Source organism: Hypomesus transpacificus, chromosome 9, assembly GCF_021917145.1.
Source record: "Hypomesus transpacificus isolate Combined female chromosome 9, fHypTra1, whole genome shotgun sequence".
NCBI classification, from domain to species: domain Eukaryota; kingdom Metazoa; phylum Chordata; class Actinopteri; order Osmeriformes; family Osmeridae; genus Hypomesus; species Hypomesus transpacificus.
Genome location: NC_061068.1, coordinates 2,631,532 through 2,645,451, shown reverse-complemented (window position 1 = coordinate 2,645,451; position 13,920 = coordinate 2,631,532). Strand labels below are relative to the sequence as shown.

At 46.0% G+C, this 13,920-nt stretch overlaps 1 protein-coding gene across 7 annotated transcripts in view; it reads left to right on the top strand.

Annotated features, from left to right (window-relative positions):
- The window catches only part of LOC124470977 (ubiquitin-conjugating enzyme E2 J2), a 123,979-nt gene that overhangs the window by 22,057 nt on the left and 88,002 nt on the right, over positions 1-13,920 (top strand). For all 7 annotated transcript variants that reach the window (XM_047025238.1, XM_047025240.1, XM_047025239.1 and 4 more), the window contains exons 4-10: positions 746-799; positions 6,342-6,400; positions 6,577-6,760; positions 6,989-7,033; positions 7,498-7,593; positions 7,890-7,964; positions 10,260-10,271. In XM_047025238.1, coding sequence (XP_046881194.1) covers positions 746-799; positions 6,342-6,400; positions 6,577-6,760; positions 6,989-7,033; positions 7,498-7,593; positions 7,890-7,964; positions 10,260-10,271 — 525 coding nt within the window. The remainder of the gene's footprint in view (positions 1-745; positions 800-6,341; positions 6,401-6,576; positions 6,761-6,988; positions 7,034-7,497; positions 7,594-7,889; positions 7,965-10,259; positions 10,272-13,920) is intronic.

The following is a 13,920-nucleotide window of genomic DNA, read 5'->3' as shown; positions in this document are numbered from 1 at the left end:
TTCCTTCATCATGTTTAGTAACAGTTTGTCAAGACCAGTTAAGCTGCTCTTAGCTGACAGATGTGTGAGGACATGAGGGCCAGGGTGCAGCTCAGTGGTTAGAGCACTTCACTGCAGATCAAGAGTTGGAAGGTTCAACTACGCTCGTACTGTATGATGGAGACAAGTGTCTGCACATTTTTCATCATGACCTTACAGTCCTCACAGTCTGAGAACCGGAGCTCAGCTCCTCATTCATCATCGTCCTTCTGTCCTGCGTTCCAGAACGTTTCCCCTCTAGAACAATAACAGTCCCAGATGTAAACAGTATTGTCCAGACCCAGGCGTTTGGGTTTCAACAGGGAGTGGGTTCTTACAGAGGGCCAGCTGTCATAATTGTGTGAAATAATGGAGTCAGGAGATGGCCATGTTTATAGTAGTACTGTAGTTTACATGGCGGGAACAGGAGCGATCTGTGATCTCCAGACAGCATGGATAGTCAAGACATTGCTAGGCAACAGGTTTTGATGCTATAGCTAACGTTAGTGCTAATGCTAGCTCTCTGAAGATAAGTTAATAACCAAGAGTAAAATAAACTTCTAAATGCTTGGGTGATGACTGATAATGTAGGTAATACTTTTATACAAACTAATTAGAAACATATCTGTACAACATAGCATCCATCAGCGCTGTGCGCAGCCCTGAGGGGCGGCACAGTGACATGCTGGGCGGGTGTTTACTCAGGTGTCTAAATCTGTCATTGCAGGAATGTTTAGAGAAGTGTGGGGAGAGTCTCCAGGAGATAGTCAACTACCACATGGTAAGACCCTCCACACACACTCATATACACACACACACACTCTCACACACACTTACACACACACACACACACACACACACATATACACCCACGTATTCTCCCCCTCCATGTTGAATCATGCTGTGTGGCTCCAGTAGAGCGAGGCTGTTTGTGGTTTTCCCCTCCTGGGTCCAGTATGGTGCAACACTAGGAACACACACGTGTGTGAATGAGGGTGTGTGTTGCTACTCAGTCGTGACATTGATTGTAAATCTGTTGACACATGGTGAAGGTGTGTATGTGTTTGTGTGTGCATGTTTGTATGTGTACGTGTGTGTGTGTGTGTATGTGTGTGTGTGTACGTGTATGTGTACGTGTGTGTGTGTGAATCAAACCACATGCTCGGTCAGGCACACATATGTGTAAAACAACACTAATTGAACACTCACACACACTCATGCACACACACACACATGCCTTTAGAGAGTCCTGCTGTTCCCAGGTGTGTCCAGGGCAGTATGGGTGTGTGTGCCAGGGTGAGGAGGCGTCTAGACCAGTCAGAGGGGAGACAGTGGTCTGATGAACACAGGTCTGAGGGAGAGAACAACATAAACATGAGGAGTGACATGAGGTCAGAGTACTTTGAGTTCCTGTTTGCTGGTCTCAACAAGCATTTGTGCATGTGGTTCTTTCTCTCTGTTACTGTCTACCTCTTTCTCTTCCTTTTTTCTCTCTACCTTTTCTTCCTCTCTATCATCTCCATTTTACACCCTCTTCTCTCTCTCTCCTCGCTCTTCCCCCCGCTTCATCTCTCCCTCCCCCATCTTTCTCCCCCCCTCTTTTCCTCTCTCCTTCCATTTCCCCATGCCAGGAGGCTACCACCAGTCATCCACTTCCTCCCTGCTGTCTGTGAACACAGAGACAGAAAGAGGGAGGGACAGAAAGAAGGAGAGAGAGAGATGGAGGGAGAGACCCCATCCATCTTTGTTCTCCAATTCCTAGACGTCAATGTTTCAACACGTTTCTAGAGAGGCCCAAACACCGACACAGGCCCAGAATCAGTAACAACAGTTGAGGCATCTTGTTTATGGACACATTAACCACACATGGTTCATCTGAACAACAAAGGCAAACGGCTCCTTGGAATCTGAACATAGTTTTGCAAGTGCCCCATACAAACACACACAAGCACAAACACACACAAAGACACAAACGTGTATAAATACACAGATGTAAATGTTTGCTGTATTGCTTAAGACAGCACTGTGGCAAACACATGTCTGGAGCCCCTGATGGTCTAATCCCAGGCTGTAACATGTGACGTGTGACATGTGACGTGTGAGTAGCAGGCAGCACAATCCCAGCACTCTCTGTTTAATGATTGTGTGTGTGTGTGTTTACTACCGAGTAAATCTCTAATCATCAAATGTGTGACTGACTAACATAGGATCAGCATCTAATCCAAGCTTTCACTTTATTTAATGATTGTGTTTGTATATATTTGTGTATAAGCATGGGCATGCAGTGTGTGTGTGTTCATCTGTCCATTTTAGCGTAATTTTTTACGTCTCTTTACAACGTTTTTTAACGTCACAGAATGATGGACAAAAGATGGAGAGATAGATAAAGCAAGACACACACAAGGAAACACACACACACACTACGGGCAGTAGTACCAGGGCAGCACCACCAGGGCAGCACCACCAGGGCAGCACCACCAGGGCAGCAGTACCAGGGCAGCACCACCAGGGCAGTACCAGGGCAGCACTACCAGGGCAGCACCACCAGGGCAGCAGTACCAGGGCAGCACCACCAGGGCAGCACCACCAGGGCAGCACTACCAGGGCAGCACCACCAGGGCAGCAGTACCAGGGCAGCACTACCAGGGCAGCACCACCAGGGCAGCACCACCAGGGCAGCAGTACCAGGGCAGCACCACCAGGGCAGCACCACCAGGGCAGCAGTACCAGGGCAGCACTACCAGGGCAGCACCACCAGGGCAGCACCACCAGGGCAGCAGTACCAGGGCAGCACCACCAGGGCAGCAGTACCAGGGCAGCACTACCAGGGCAGCAGTACCAGGGCAGCAGTACCAGGGCAGCACCACCAGGGCAGCAGTACCAGGGCAGCAGTACCAGGGCAGCACCACCAGGGCAGCAGTACCAGGGCAGCAGTACCAGGGCAGCACCACCAGGGCAGCACCACCAGGGCAGCAGTACCAGGGCAGCACCACCAGGGCAGCAGTACCAGGGCAGCAGTACCAAGGCAGCACCACCAGGGCAGCAGTACCAGGGCAGCAGTACCAGGGCAGCAGTACCAGGGCAGCACCACCAGGGCAGCAGTACCAGGGCAGCAGTACCAGGGCAGCACCACCAGGGCAGCAGTACCAGGGCAGCACCACCAGGGCAGCAGTACCAGGGCAGCAGTACCAGGGCAGCACCACCAGGGCAGCAGTACCAGGGCAGCAGTACCAGGGCAGCAGTACCAGGGCGGCAGTACCAGGGCAGCACCATGAGGATGTGTGGGAGTGTCTTCAGCTCTTCAACATGTCTCCTTGTCTGAGCATTAGCCCAGCATCAGATGTGTGTGTGTGTATGTGTGTGTGTGTGTGTGTATGTGTGTGTGTGTGTGGGGGGGGGAAGGGGGTGTGTGTGTGTGGATGTGTGTGTTTCACCAGCCTATTTTACTCCTCACAACAGGAAAGAAGCAATCCCCTAACCTCCCTGTCCTCTCATCCTCTCTCTCTCCCTCTCATCCTCTCTACGTCTCTCTCTCCATCTCTTACTCGCTTTGTGTAAATGAAGGGGGTGTGGCTCATGTGTTCTGCAGAACACAAAAAAATCTCAGCCCTACACTGCCACTTTGTGGTAGAATACAAGAAGGCAAATGTCTAAGAAGCACTGTTGAAGCAGAGAGGTTCCATGTGCTGTAGACAAGTGGTTCTCAAAGTGGGGGGCAGCGTTCTCAGCCAAGACACTGGCTGAGTTTTGGATTTCAGTGGAGAGGGAATAACCATGGCCGCTGGAACTAGGGGTACTGAGGGTGCTGAGGGTGCTGAGGGTGCTGCATTACCCCCTGATAGCACGAGAATTTAAAATAATATGACTTGAAAATCCACCACCGCGGCACAGCCTCGCAGTAGCGGACTGGCCATCGGGAGCACCGGGAGAAGAATAACGATGGAAAACCAGTCTAAGAAACGTAAGGGTGGGGCTGAAAAATGAAGAGACAAAAACACATTACCTTCACCTTCACATCACCATCACCTTTCAATTGAAAAACGCCTATGTTTATTTTACACAAAGCTCCCCAAAAAAATTGCGCTCAAATATAGGCCCAAAAAATTGCGCACCATCGAACTCCCAAACTAGCATCATATCAAACTCAGATTGTGCATGCATTAGCAGGGTAGCTGTGGTGGTGTATACGGGGGCCGGTTCTGGTGGGCCGGTCTGGATCAAAGTCCAGGGCCTATTTTCAGTCCCACGTATACGTAAACCACCTCCGTGGATGCGGGAGTCGCGAGTCACTGGCACCATTATTTTAGGGGTCGTGGGCTGAAAAGTTTGAGAACCCCTGCTGTAGACAGATCCTTCGTGAAGCTGGGACTTGGAGGCAGGTTCCACTACGGTCGGGGTATAAACCTGAGACAGGACAGGGAGGTCATGAGAGGAGCCATGTTAAGTTTTATTTAAACAATAATAGGGGCACATTAATTACGAGAAACATTCATTAACAAAACACAAACAATTTAAACGAGCAGCCGGAGTTCGCTAGCTATTAGTGTAGAAAGTGCATTGCTGTACTCCAGCTGTTGTTTATTTGGTTGTCAAGACTTTGCAATTGATTGACGTCCTTTCACGGTTCTAGTTGTTCATTCTTTCACGTGGAAAGAACGGAACCGTTCAGTTCCGTGGAGCGGATAGCAGTTTCATGACATTTCATAACACTTCTGAAGCGCGACTGTAATGATGAATATAGCGGAAACACTGGGGCCCAATTACTGCCATTTTTAGACCAACAATGGAGACAGTAAACGTCATTGGATACCAGATGTTTCTGGTATCATTACTTGACTTCACTATTTTGAGGGGGACAAATATCTGTACTTATACTATAGAACATTTTCAAGCCAGGTGTCACTTTAATTTTTATAAATAAATAAATATTTTGGGAAAAAGCTACGATATGGTTGAGGCAGAGGGAATTAGCGATGTCGACATGACTGAAATTGTGACATTCCTGATCACCCACGTATAAGGAAGATGGTCAAAATGATTCTTGCCAAATGCACTGCATGTCTAGTGTATTTTTTTATCCATGTATTAATATTATGTAAGATGGTAGTAATGTCAGAGCCCACACTTCTTTAACTGAATTGAAAAAGTGTAGTCAGTACTTCAGCTTTTACCAGTCTTATTAAACATGAAAACCTCTCTTTCTCTGTGGCTCCTCTTCTACCCCCTTTTTCTCCCCCTCTATATCTCTCCCCCTCTATGTCTCTCTCCCCCTCTATATCTCTCCCCCTCTATGTCTCTCTCCCCCTATATGTCTCTCCCCCTCTATGTCTCTCCCCCTCTATGTCTCTCTCCCCCTCTATATCTCTCCCCCTCTATGTCTCTCTCCCCCTATATGTCTCTCCCCCTCTATGTCTCTCTCCCCCTCTATGTCTCTCTCCACCTCATGTCTCTCCACCCCTCTATGTCTCTCCCCCTCTATGTCTCTCTCCCTCTATGTCTCTCTCCCCCTCTATGTCTCTCTCCCCCTCTATGTCTCTCTCCCCCTCTATGTCTCTCCCCCTCTATGTCTCTCTCCCCCTCTGTCTCTCCCCCTCTGTCTCTCTCCCCCTCTATGTCTCTCTCCCCCTCTATGTCTCTCCCCCTCTGTCTCTCCCCCTCTATGTCTCTCTCCCTCTATGTCTCTCTCCCTCTATGTCTCCCCCCCTCTATGTCTCTCTCCCCCTCTACGTCTCTCCCCTTCTATGTCTCTCCCCCTCTATGTCTCTCTCCCTCTCTATGTCTCTCTCCCCCTCTGTCTCTCCCCCTCCTCTATGTCTATTTCCCCCTCTATGTCTCTCTCCCTCTGTATGTCTCTCCCCCCCTCTATGTCTCTCTCCCCCTCTATGTGTCTCCCCCCCTCTATGTCTCTCTCCCCCTCTATGTCTTTCTCCCCCTCTATGTCTTTCTCCCTCTCTATGTCACTCTCCCCCTCTATGTCTCTTCCCCCTCTATGTCTCTCTCCCCCTCTATGTCTCTCTCCCTCTCTATGTCACTCTCCCCCTCTATGTCTCTCCCCCCTCTATGTCTCTCTCCCCCTCTATGTTTCTCCCCCCCCTCTATGTCTCTCTCCCCCTCTATGTCTCTCTCCCTCTCTATGTCACTCTCCCCCTCTATGTTTCTCTCCCCCTCTATGTCTGTCTCCCTTTCTATGTCACTCTCCCCCTCTATGTTTCTCTCCCCCTCTATGTCTCTCCCCCCCTCTATGTCTCTCTCCCCATCTATGTCTCTCTCCCTCTCTATGTCACTCTCCCCCTCTATGTTTCTCTCCCCCTCTATGTTTCCAGATTCTGTTTGACCAGGCTCAGAGATCTGTAAAGCAGCAGCTTCAGACCTTCATCAAGGAGTGAGTGTCGAATCTCCTCACAACTCTCCTGTCTGCTTCAGTGTGTTTTGAGTGTGTTGACATACCTCAAACTTGGGTTCATTTAAATGTGTAGGAATGAAATATTACACACCAGCCAACATGTATAAAACAAAGCTAACTATCAATGCTAACCTCTCTCGTTCTCTCTCTCTCAGAGACGTGCGTAAGTTCAAGGAGACGCGGAGGCAGTTTGAGCGTGTGCGTGAGGACCTGGAGCTGGCGCAGGTGAAGCACGCCCAGGCTCCTCGTACCCGTCCCCATGAGGCGGAGGAGGCCAGCACCGCCCTCTGCTCCGCCCGCCGCAGCTTCAGACACCTGGGGCTGGACTACGTGCTGCAGGTGGGGGAGGGCAGCACTTACACATCTTACTGGGTCCCGACCATTCACTCCCATTCACTCCCATTCAAAATGGTGTCTTTACCCTTCATGTCATTAACCCTAAAACCCCTAACACCAAGTTATCAGAATAAGGGCCCCACAAGGTCATGCTTTTCATATTTCACTTGTGAGGACATTAGTTAAACAAGACCACACACACATAAAGCACACTTTACTTCCTTCTTCTAGATCAATGTCCTTCAAGCCAAAAAGAAGTTTGAGATCCTTGATTCTGTGAGTAACCTTTCCTGATATTTTGAACAGTTTATGATTGAACAGTTTGGGGGATTTATAAGGTTTTGAAAGGTTTCTGATTTACTTTGTGATCTGTTGATCTCTTTCCCCCTCTCGCCCTCTTTCTCCCTCTCTGTATATCTCTGTATCTCTCTCTCCCTCTCTGTATATCTCTGTATCTCTCTCTCCCTCTCTGTATATCTCTGTATCTCTCTCTCCCTCTCTGTATATCTCTGTATCTCTCTCTCCCTCTCTGTATATCTCTGTATCTCTCTCTCCCTCTATGTATATCTCTGTATCTCTCTCTCCCTCTCTGTATCTCTCTCTCCCTCTATGTATATCTCTGTATCTCTCTCTCCCTCTCTGTATATCTCTGTATCTCTCTCTCCCTCTATGTATATCTCTGTATCTCTCTCTCTTCCTCCTATCCTCCTCTCTCCTCCTTCTTTCTCCTCCTGGCCCAGATGCTGTCATGCATGCACGCCCAGTACACATTCTTCCAGCAGGGTTACAACATCCTGGATGAGATAGACCCCTACATGAAGAAGCTAGCAACAGAGGTGAGCAGCAGCAAGCATGAGAGGAGGCCAGCGCACCCCTCTCAGCCCAGTCACCTGCTCCCCTGGGTGGGCTTGATGTCCAGGAAAGGCCCTGGCTTTCACTTTGCTGGCCCAATGAGTGAAAACACTCAGATAATCCTTGAGTAGTTTGTTTTTTCTGTTTGTGAATGTGTGTGTCCAGTGTGTGTGTATGTGTGTGTGTGCATCCCTCTCCCTGAGTGTGTGTGTGTGTGCATCCCTCTCCCTGAGTGTGTGTGTGTATCCCTCTCCCTGACTGAGTGTTAATCCTGTTCCAGCTGGATCAACTGGTCATCGACTCAGCTGTGGAGAAGAGAGAGCTGGAACACAAACATGCTATCATCCAACAGAGGGTGAGACACTCTCTCTCCTCCTCACCTCCCCCCCCCCTCCCAGTCAATCAAGGAGAATAATTCAGTCATGTCATTAGTTCATCAGGATTATCTGGGTTTAGGAAAGTAGGACTGATTGGCTACTGATAGATTGTAATAAATCGTATGTTTTTTTTTTTTACATCGTTGTATACAAAGCTAAAGCTAAATGCAGTATAATTAGATTGACACACTGTTCAGGACAGTCTTCCAAGCAGCGCTGCAGAAGTCTGCCTGGAGATCAGGTGACTCGCACAGAAAAAACGTATTTAACATATCGTGCAGATAAAGGATGTCTGCTCAGTTAAAGTGACATTCTTTTTCTATTTCCAGATATAATATTAAATTAAATGGACTCAAATGAAGTCCTAAAAATATCTCTCTGAGCTCTTCTTCAAAAAGAAGACCAATCAGATCTTCAGCATCACATGGCTTTTCAACAGAACAAAAGAAAACATGAAAGCTTTGACTTCGGATAACAAAAGAGTTTCAAAAGATTTACTTATTTTTTATTTTAAACTACTTCCTGTACTTGTTTTTGACAAGTAGGACTAACATGACAAAATATGTTCCATCAAGTTGGTTTTAATCAGCAAAGATGAAAAATGTTTTAGGAACAATGTCCCTCAAAACCATACACAAACACACACAGACTCTCACACATACACACAGTGAGACACCCACACATACACACACTCTCACACACACACACACACAAACACTCTCTCTCACACATAGACACACACACACACTCACACTCATACACACAGTGACACACACACACTCTCACACTCATACACACACAATGACACGCTCTCACACACATTTACATTAACATTACTTTGATTAATTTAGCAGACGCTTTTATCGAAAGCGACTTTCAAGAGAGAGCTTTACAAAAAGTGATCATAAACAACAAGATAGCCCCAAACATTGCAACAAGATAGCCCCAAACATTGCGGGAAGCCAAAACATGAAGCATGCATTGTGAAAAAGCAAATAAATGCCAATGGGTAGAACCAGAAGAGCATGTAGTTAAACAAATTATAATTAAACAACATAATCCTTGAAAGTGCTAGAGTGTACCTGGAGGAAAGCAAGCAACAATAATATCATTCACAGCGAGTACAAGTAGTTAAATCAGTTACAACTGGTTTCTGCAGTGAGGTCTTGGTGTCCCCAACCCTTCACTATCTGAATGGTTGGAGTGGAAAAGCGTGAGGCGGTTCTCCCTACTTACAGCCCGGATAGCCAGTCACATGACTCCCAAGTCTTCAGACAGGGATGTTGTTACTGACACATAATGACCACTTCTAATAAACTTGTTATACCAGCCAGTTTTCCAGAAATACATTTCAAGCTTATTTACGTTTTTGGGGTCATTTTTTCAGTTTGCAGAGGGCACTGTTTGAATCATGATTCCATCTAAGATACTGCCAGTGACGATGTTGTTAGATATAGGTTAGGTCCATTTTTACACAGGATTGCCCAATTTCCTTTTTTTGATGCGACTGTTTTAAAATATGTGAGGCTGCAACATCAGCATTTCCTCTTCCACTTAGGGAAATGACAAGAGAACCCTTTTTCATTCTACACTTCACTCTTAAAATTTTGAAGTGTAAATGAGCAGCAACAAATGAATGCTTTCTAATCTATGCCATCTTCATAAATAAGAAGTAAAAAATGTCCATGTAAAATTGAATTACACCCATGTCAAATCTTTGTATGTTGGGATGTTTGACAGTTCAAACAAAACAAAAGATTTGGAGGTGAGATAGTAAAAAAAAATGAGGAGCCCTAATAATAATAAAACTAACAAATACAATAGGTTTCCTCCTACCTGAGGAACCCTAATAATAATAAAACTAACAAATACAATAGGTTTCCTCCTACCTGAGGAACCCTAATAATAATAAAACTAACAAATACAATAGGTTTCCTCCTACCTGAGGAACCCTAATAATAATAAAACTAACAAATACAATAGGTTTCCTCCTACCTGAGGAACCCTAATTAATGGATGCACTTGGGTATTTGCCGCCCCATGCAGCTGCCTCTGTCGCCTGTGCCTGGTACCGGCCCTTTGTACCATCTTTAGTTTCAAGTAGATTATGAATCAAGTCTAACTACTAGAGACAGAACACAGTATTATGATATTATAAACTTTTACTGAAATGCTGGAGTGTGTTCAGGGTTCTCAACTGACATTGTACTCTATCTCTTCATGTCACCATGGTGATGTTTCATCCTGCCCATGTGACCATCTCTTCCTCACAGACTTTGATGCAGGTGAGTGTCTCCTTTCTCTAAGTACTGTGTGTTTTCTGGAGGGACTATCAGGTTATTTCTGAAGGATAGACTATTGTATTGTTTACGAAGGAGGGACTATCTGGGTGTTTCTGAAGTGTGTGTGACCTCTCCATCCTGAGTCAGAATGACGCTAGGTCAAAAAAGCGCTAGTATATGAGGCCCTCTGTCTCTCTAAATTAGTGCCACCAACTGTCACTGCCAGTTCGTTCACATACACATATAACTAAACACACACACACAGACTGACAAACATACATTGTCACACAAATTGAACAGTACATACACACACACAGACAGAGAGTTTCTTACACAAATTCACATGAACAAAAACACGCTCACACACTCAGACTAAAAGACAGTTCTCCTTCTGGCCATGTCGGAACAGAGTGCAGAGTGCAGAGCTGTGTCTAGACAGAACGTTCTCTCCTACCCTGCTAGTCCTGTCTAGACAGAACGTTCTCTCCTACCCTGCTAGTCCTGTCTAGACAGAACGTTCTCTCCTACCCTGCTATTCCTGTCTAGACAGAACGTTCTCTCCTACCCTGCTAGTCCTGTCTAGACAGAACGTTCTCTCCTACCCTGCTAGTCCTGTCTAGACAGAACGTTCTCTCCTACCCTGCTGGTCGTGTCTAGACAGAACGTTCTCTCCTACCCTGCTAGTCCTGTCTAGACAGAACGTTCTCTCCTACCCTGCTAGTCCTGTCTAGACTCCTCGCCTACAAACAAGAAACACTCACAATCATTGACAAGACTTGTTACTTTGAATGTCTGTTGTTCAGGGCACATTGTGGAATTTCAAACAGAAATGTGGCTTTTGGTGGGGAGACTGTCTGTCTCTTCTCTTTCTTTCCTTGGTTTCTCTCTCCCCCTCCTCCCTCCCTTCTCTTCTTCTCTCCTCCCTCCCTTCTCTCTCCCCCCCTGCCTCCCTCCTCTCACCTCTCTCCCTCCTCTCCTCAGCACACATCTGCTACCCCTCCACTCCTCTTTCTCTCCTCTCTCTGCAGTCTTTTATGTGTTCAGGTCTTCACAGTGACCCCCAGGGACCTCTCCCTTTCTTCTCAGACAGAGTTACAGCATGTTGCTCCACAGCTGTGTGTGTGTGTATGTATGTGTGTGTGCGCGTGTGTGCCTATTATTGTATTCCAAAATATTCTTTCTTGTATACTTCCGTGTTTGCTCAGGTATCTTGCTTGACATAAACCCAGAAAGATCTGAAAAGACAGTATATCACTAATGTGCTGCTATTTGCTGTCCCTGGTGACCCAGGGGAGGGTGTGCCCTGTGTGATTTACAGTGGGAAGTTGAGCTGTGGGTGGGTACTCAGGGAGCCGTTATGCCTGCCTGATTAGGCAGCAATGCTTTTGTGAACTCACAGACAGATGGAAAGCCGATACTACCAAAAAATAAGAAATCCTAGTTTGAGGTGAGGGAGAAAGGAGGGGGGCAGATGGAAGGCATACCAGTCATGAGGGCGCTCGTAAATCGTGTGTGCAAGCGGTGGGTTTCACGACGGCATCGGCCGTTTATGTTCTGGCTTTGCAACAATGTTGGCGCTCCGGCGGGCATGAAGGGGTCAACAGGACACATAAGTCGACAGCTGTATGATAATAAGCGCTCAAGCGCGTGAATCCACGGGACTGAACACTGGGCAGGTGCACGAGCTGAGCGAGCTCGCAGCACAAGCCTAACCCTAACCCAGCACAAGCCTAACCCAGCACAAGCCTGCTGTTGACATTCTGCTGCACTCATGTGGGGGTCGCTTCTTCTCCGTTCTTTCGGTGCATTTTGGGGGAAAGTCACTACTCCTCTTACTGTCTGATCACCCCCAGGGAAGGAAATGAAATCAGATTGATTGTTGCTTGTTATAGAAGAGCTTTTAATGCCTTGTATATTTATTTTGCTAATTTATTGTCAAGTTATAAGGATATCGTTTTTTAATTTAAATACTTTTGGAATCTACTTCTACTCTATACACTATATTCGGCAGATTGGATTATACACTGGTAAGATGTCTTATAAACGGGAGATTGGATTATACACTAGTAAAATATCGTATAAACGTTTACTCCGGTAAAAAACTTCAAGAACAACTTTTTTCAAAAATATTTTTGCAACCTTACAAAACCTTTTTTGACTTTCACTGTTTCACTGTGTGTAAAAAAACAGTGTGCATCATTGATGAGTACTTGATGAGGACCATACTATAGTCTACTGTATTCTAATGTACTCTGCTTTGCTTAACTCTGTTTTAGGCTTTTCTGTTCTCCTCTCTCCTCTCACTTTCACTGTGTGTGTGAAAACAAAGTTGTTGTTTTTTTCAACCTTTAAAAAATATATATAAATGCTAATATTTTTGCAAAAGTTTGGGAAAAAAAGGTTTCGAATGTTTAAAAAAAGAAAAAAAGTTTGTTACGGTTAAAAAAAAAGGTTCGAAAATAAAATTTTACAAAGGTTGAAAAAGGTTGTCTCAACACCTCAGACCACGTTGTGTTCACCAGTAGTGACGCATCCAGCCGACAGATCGCTGTCGCTCTCCACCTGTATCTCTCCTCTCCTGTATCTCTTATCTCCTGTATCTCTCCTCTCCTGTATCTCTCCTCTCCTGTATCTCTTATCTCCTGTATCTCTCCTCTCCTGTATCTCTCATCTCCTGTATCTCTCATCTCCTGTATCTCTCCTCTCCTATATCTCTCCTCCTGTATCTCTCATCTCCTGTATCTCTCCTCTCCTGTATCTCTCCTCTCCTGTATCTCTCCTCCTGTACCTCTCCTCTCCTGTATCTCTCCTCCTGTATCTCTCATCTCCTGTATCTCTCCTCTCCTGTATCTCTCATCTCCTGTATCTCTCATCTCCTGTATCTCTCCTCTCCTGTATCTCTCCTCCTGTATCTCTCATCTCCTGTATCTCTCCTCTCCTGTATCTCTCCTCGCCTGTATCTCTCCTCTCCTGTATCTCTCCTCGCCTGTATCTCTCCCTTCCTGTATCTTTCTTCCTGTATCTCTCCTGTATCTCTCCTCTCCTGTTAGTTTCCTCCAGGATCACAATGACTCTTATTGAGAGACTTGTTGCTCTTATAGGTTAGTTATAACGAAGTTAACTCTTGTACTCACTGTGAAATATTTTACTGTTGATTGTTCTTCTACAGGTACAGTCTTGCACTTTTTGAGGTTCATGTTGTTTTAATTTGTTACTCGTATAAATGCATGCTCTTATGGGTCTTCCCTTTGGCACTTTTTTAGTTTTTCACAATGTATGCTTCTTGCTTTGGCTGCTTGCAATGTTTGGGACTACCTCGTTGTTATGATCAGTGATCTATGCTCTTTTGTAAAGCTCTCTCTTGAAAGTTGCTTTGGATAAAAGCATCTGCTAAATGCATAAATGTAATGTATCTCTCCTCTCCTGTACATTTTAAATTTTAGTCATTTAGCAGACGCTCTTATCCAGAGCGACTTACAGTAAGTACAGGGACATTCCCCCCGAGACAAGTAGGGTGAAGTGCCTTAACCAAGGACACAACATCATTTGACACGGCGGGGAATCGATCCGGTAACCTTCTGATTACTTGCCCGATTCCCTCACCGCTCAGCCATCTGACTCCCCATCTGTATCTCTTCTCTCCTGTGTCTCT